Consider the following 6171-nt stretch of genomic DNA (forward strand, 5'->3'; position numbering starts at 1 on the left):
GAAGTTCATGATACGTTTGGCCACTTTGACAGCATCCTGCAGCACACTTTTGATATGGGATGAAGTGCTATGTCTTTAGCCGGTTTCTCAGTATATATAATCACCTGAGCGTCAATGACCTGCGTGTGCTTTGGATGTTGAACCCTAGAAGTCTCATTTAAGATTGAAAAGAGGAAAACTTGAGTTTTTCTCCGCAAATGGCTGCTGCACCGCCGCGAAGATTGGACAGCATTTTACCCCGAGTTCTAACTCGCAGGCGTGTAAATAGAACCGAATACGACTTGTACACGGGACATGAGGGCGGCTTAGAGAAGCTTTCTCCTAAAAAAATTAAAAAATACAGCCAGAAGCCACGGGGACATGAATATGGCATGAATAAAAACAAATACGGATTATCATGACTGCTCAAAAAATTGCCAAGCCATGTGCTAATTAGCACGTTATTTAGAGGTGCAATATTAAGTTGTGTGATTGCAAATGCCAATGAGCTGCAAATTAAACAATAACAACAATTATACGGAAAAGCCTATTCTGCAAAGCATTTATTGACACATATTGTCTTTCGTAGGATGTGAACAATGTGGACGATAATTAAGGGGAAAGCGAAACAAAGTTTGTTTCTTATTCTGAGGTCATTCAATGTTTCAATTGATCTTTATCTAGATGTCATTTTGTCACCCCTTTGATAAACTTGGAAAACTCCATCCATCCATCCATCCATCCATCCATCCATCCATCCATCCATCCAAAAAAATAAGAACTCATTTGGCTATTTGTGTAGTTTGGAAATATATTAATGGGTAATAATTATTGATGCATCTGTACCTCACTTTAATTATGCAACTGTTGAGGGTGGAAGGTATTTTCATCACTTTACTGCAGGGTAGCTTAAGCTATGGTATTATTGTATAATGTAGAGTATGTTTACCAATGTGTAAACAGAAGCATATTTGACCTTTTAGATGAAAGACAGAAAAGTAGTGTGTGATTTTAGGTTTACAAATGTTATTGTTTATAAAGACATTTTCAATGCAACAATTATATATACATATTTTTGCAAGATTTTATAGAAACACAAATTAAATTAAATTAAGAAAGGACCACTCTAGTTTATTTGCAATGCTCTGCTGAAAGGATTAAAAACTCCCTTCAAGTTCACACTCAGGGCACAGTGAACACAGGCTGCGCTGACGCCATCCCTGTGCGACGGGCCTGATGCACCGTGCAGTTCCGCTGGCTCAAAGCAGGAGATGGGTGAGTTGCTGCTGCGGACCATGATATCACTGAACCATCATTTACGGACTTGAATAACGCCGGTAAAGATCCGTCAGCGCTTTCCTCCTGCAGAGTCACGGTGTTTGCAAGAGGACGTTTTTACCGACTGGCGTTTTTAGCTTTGAAGCTAGCAGGCTAATGTGAGGTAGCGGTGCCAGGGCCTGCAAAGAGTTCATTGTTTTTGTCAGCGACACCAGATAAACACAATTTGAGCAGATGTACTAGCGGCTCGTTGTTTGTTTGTTTGTTTGCTCGTTGACACCACTTGCAGGTTTATTCCAGGTTGTCGTATTTTAGACTGTTTTATTGGCACTTGAGACATTAGCATATCCTCTAAACGCTAGCAAACTGCATTTAAGCTAACTTTAAAGCCATGACTGCCCGGAGGACAGGCTATTCCGCTGCTGGCATGGACTCCACTCCTTCTAATAGCGGAAGTGGAAATCGTAAACAGAGCATAATAAACGTCACCGACAGGACAGGGGTAGAGTCCTGTTATGATCGGAAAGGAGGGGGGGCAGCGCAGGGTAGCGTGACCGTAACGTCGCTGAAGTCCCGGCTCGCCCCGACCATCCAGACCGCCATGTCCGCTGCAGGTGGACACTCTGCTGGGCGAAGTGGTGGTGGTGCTCAACGAGACCCAACAAGAGCTACTGCACAAGGAACAGGAGAATGAGAGACTCAAAGTGCGTCTGGAGGTGTCTGAGAGGGAGCTGAAGACCCTACAGGAGTGTCTTTGCAGCGCACAGAAGCTCATAGACCAGCTGCAGATCTCCTACACCGGCTCTCCGTCCATCGGTCAGTCCGTGTTCTCCCCGTCGCTGTCTTCCATGGCTTCAATGGCCTCAGGCTTGGATCGAGACCACCAGGGCGGCCGAAATGTGAACGGAGCCGGGGTTGACTTAGGTCTCGGTGGGTCAGTGGATGACTCCCTTCACGGGTTTGAGACAAGAGATGACTACAAGATGTGCCAGCTCTCCATCCAGCCCGACGGCTCTGTGACTAACCATGCGCTCGACACCTTTACTTCCAACACATCGCACATGTGCTCCGATAGACCAGGTAAATATGCTATTTGAACTGTAGGGTATGAAAGGGCTAAAACTAGCTATTATATAAGTTTAATATGAAATAAACCAGAGCTGTAAATCTCCACATTTGAAAGGCAGAGTCAGCAGGTTTGGTATTTTGCATTGAAAATAACAATAATCAATAATGAAGGTACATTTTTTCTGTTTGACTCATTGATTAATCAAATAATCACTTAAACTCCATTCCGTTTTACTTTTCACGGTGTCCTTTGACTATATGAGTCAGAGGAAGTAAAGCAAGGAGTTATTTGAAATGTACATATGGATTCGTTTTTGTATTTTAATATTGTAGTCCCTTCTCATTAACCATCTCCGCATTTTTGAATTTGTGTTTAGATGAGAGGCAGACTCAGGGACAAGGTGGAGCTTCCAGTTTTGAGATTAAAGAGGAGCAGTTGCCCGTTTCAGGCTCTGGTCAGCCCGGCAGGAAGGAGCCCGGGATGCGTAATGACAACAGTGATCTTGGCTACGTTCAAGTTGGCGACGAGGGTTCCCAGCGTTCCTTTACTCATCCACTGCGTCACCAACGACCTGGCAGTGACTTGCAGCAGGGCGGACTTGATGGACAGAAACAGTTGCCTAGAACTTCTGGAGCCGGAAGAGTAGACGGGGTCTCACCGGGCAGAGCAGATGACTCTGCTGGACCTTCGGCCTCTGACACCACAGGGGAGCCCTCTTTAGATAGACCTCACCACTGTCTGGAGTGTGGAAAGACTTTCCGTCTGATCTCCAGCCTGAAGAAGCACATCCGCATCCACACTGGCGAGAAGCCTTACCCGTGTGGAGTGTGTGGCCGTCGCTTTCGTGAGTCAGGGGCGCTCAAAACCCACCTGCGTATTCACACGGGTGAGAAACCATACTCTTGTTCAGAGTGTGGGAACTGCTTCCGCCACTTGGACGGTTTGCGCAAACACAGGCGCACACACACCGGAGAGAAACCCTACGTTTGTGCCATCTGTGGGAAGCGCCTGAGCCGCCTGCAGCACCTCAAACACCACCAGCTCATCCACACCGGGGAGCGGCCATGCTGCTGCCCCTTCTGCAACCGCAGCTTCAAGGAGCCCGCAGCGCTGCGGAAACACATCCGCACGCACCGGGAGGAAGGCGGTCACATGGGGATTGTTCCCGGTGAGGACACGGACCCAGACGCCATGGACGACATTAACAACCTCCACCCAGCAGCGCCGTCCCCCCAGATGAGATTCGGGGACTGGGGAGCTGACGAGGATGACAGCTCAGTGGTGGATTGTGTGTAGGAGCTTTTAAATATAGGAATAACTGTCTGCTGGCATTTTACCTATGAATCCTTCTCCGGGTGGAAAACACGGAACAAGGTGTTCGTGTGGTTTGTAAACACTATAAGGTATCTCTGTTACATGCTGTCAAAGTGTGAGGCTACATATAACCCAAGCTTTGGAGCCTCGTTTATATCTGGTGTTTCCATGCTCTTAGATGTAAATATATAACGTTTAAAAATATCCGCGGTACATTCTTCAACAACAACAACTACTATATTTGTCCGCACATACATCAAGCAGCAGCACAGGTTGTTCTTGGCACAGGGAGTTGCAGGTTGTCTAACTTCTCCTGTGGTAATTGATAGCAGATGTGTACAAGAGCTGTTTTTCTCATTAAAATAAAAGTGCCTTGAACACTCAGTCAACCATCAACTGCTGTTCAAGATTTGAGTCAGGGCAAGAGCTAAGTTACGACTCTGGTCATGAGTTTTTTTATAGTTTCAAACATTAGAGATTGGGTATCTGTTGAATTGTCCCTCAGTTAGTGATCAGGCACACTGAGCTCCCCACAAAGGTTGAAATGGATCCATTGGACTGGTTCATGTTTCATGTGTGGACAAGCATGCAGGAGTTCAGGCTGTTTGCATCATGTCGCTGTTCATCGTTGATTAAACCAACCTTTACAGTTTTTTTTGGTCAACTATTTAAGCCTGTATCATATTTAAATAGGGTTGCTTGTGCTATTACACAACAGAAGAGCCGTACAAAAAAAAAAGTCAATATTTTTCACTTTGCATCCTTAAAGAGCAGGAGAAATACTTTAAATGGTGGCAATTTTAACCCAAACAGCAATGTTTTACTACCTCTGTCTTTATCTTTGTTGCACTGCTGGTCTTTTTCCCCCTGCTTTTCCTGTGTGTAGGTATTCCAACACTGTCTTTTATAAAAGTGCATAATATGGCTGAGAGAACACAGCACATTTGTGAATTTATTGTGATGAGAAAAATATTTAATGGCTACAAAAATAGCATTAGTAGTGGATTCTTTCAATTCAAAACGTTGCGTTTCTTCTCTCGCTCTACCTAAATGAAACCACCCGTTAGCTAAAAAGCTATAATATAAATTCCGCTTCCTTTTCTCTCTTGTGTCATGATGAAGCCTGAACCAGTCCTAATCTGAACTGTTCTTACCTCTGCAGAGCTTCTATCGGTAACACACTCATCATGTGGTAAGTGCAACTGTGTTTCAACACCATCTGACATTTATGCAGTCAGATAAACAGCTTAGACTTTATCTAATTTCTCCAGTTTTGACTCGTTTCTCTTTTATGGACCATACGTTAGCATTCCCCCTTTGTTTTTTCAAGCTGCTACTGTTTGTCCTGAAAGCCTTAACCTTTTCTGGACTTGTATTACTGTAACCGGCCAGTCACTAGCGATTACTAGCGGACAGATTTAGGTGCTTGCATGTGCATATCTGTTCTTCCGCTAGCGTCTAATGCCTTCCGGCTGTTTCTGTACATAAGAATGTAGTTTTAGCCATTTTATCTGGATTAATGAGGGTTAGCATTTGTTGAAAAGTTTATGTGCAAGAGGAAAAAAAGGAAGCGGTGTGTATGTGCGTTAAAGGATGCTGACACGCTGTTTAATAACTTATAATCTTATTCAAATTCTTCCTGATGTTCTTCCTGTTGTGACACGACCGATGCATCAGGGTTTACAGCAGAGCATTAATCTTCTCAGCCTTTCGACGTCTGGTGTCTTTTCCCTTGTATACTACTATAACAATCTCCATGTAACTATTCTATGTACATTTACAAGTGTAGGGGATTTTTGAAGGCACTCAAAATGTTAAATATATTACTGCATAGCCAGAAAAGGATTTGCCAAGGTAGTCTTGACCCCAGATAATCATATTTATTGTTTTTTGTATTGCAAACAAGACGGGGCCTTTTGCATGTAGGTTTAAACTGAAATGACATTCTTCCTTAAGTCAGTATTAAATGTGAAAAACATTTTTTAATGCATCTGTGTTGAACATGTATTCCCCCTCGTCACATTCATCCCGTTACCTGCTGTAAATGTTATTATATTAAAGGGCCTTGTTTCTACCTCTTCTCTTTCTGTGGCTGTTTATTCAAAGTTAAGTTATCGATGTCATTGACGATGCAGCAACTTGCTGAACGATAAAGCCCGGAGTACTTTCTAATTTGTGTTTATCCTAGCGTTATGACTTCAATCTCACTCACTTTGTATCGAGACAGGAAAACCACATTTACCCCGGAGGAGAGTTTTCACACAGACTGAAGCTTTGCCAAACAGATTGTGTAGGTGCTGTTGACACGCCCAAAGGCCAGTCTCAAATAATACCCTTGCCTTCTCCAGATGCTGAGTAATGGCAGCTGTGTTTATACTATTATGCTATTTAAGGTGACTTTTGGTATGCTCACAGGAAACTGTAGTTAAATCTTTTTGCTAATGCAGTCTTCCCAGTGTTGTTTTAAAACAGCTCATGTGATTGTAATAATGCTTGTGTAATCAAGTAATGTAATATGAGACACAACTATT

At 43.5% G+C, this 6171-nt stretch overlaps 1 protein-coding gene across 1 annotated transcript; it reads left to right on the top strand.

Annotated features, from left to right (window-relative positions):
• The first annotated feature begins 1184 nt into the window (after positions 1–1184).
• On the top strand, positions 1185–5714 carry si:ch1073-224n8.1 (zinc finger protein 16-like). The gene is given in 3 exon segments (XM_063895978.1): positions 1185–1870; positions 1872–2337; positions 2703–5714. Coding segments are annotated over 3 exon segments (1608 nt in total). The 5' UTR covers positions 1185–1648; the 3' UTR covers positions 3623–5714.
• The last annotated feature ends 457 nt before the right edge of the window (positions 5715–6171 follow it).

The sequence above is a fragment of the Eleginops maclovinus genome, chromosome 11 (assembly GCF_036324505.1).
Source record: "Eleginops maclovinus isolate JMC-PN-2008 ecotype Puerto Natales chromosome 11, JC_Emac_rtc_rv5, whole genome shotgun sequence".
Lineage (NCBI taxonomy): Eukaryota > Metazoa > Chordata > Actinopteri > Perciformes > Eleginopidae > Eleginops > Eleginops maclovinus.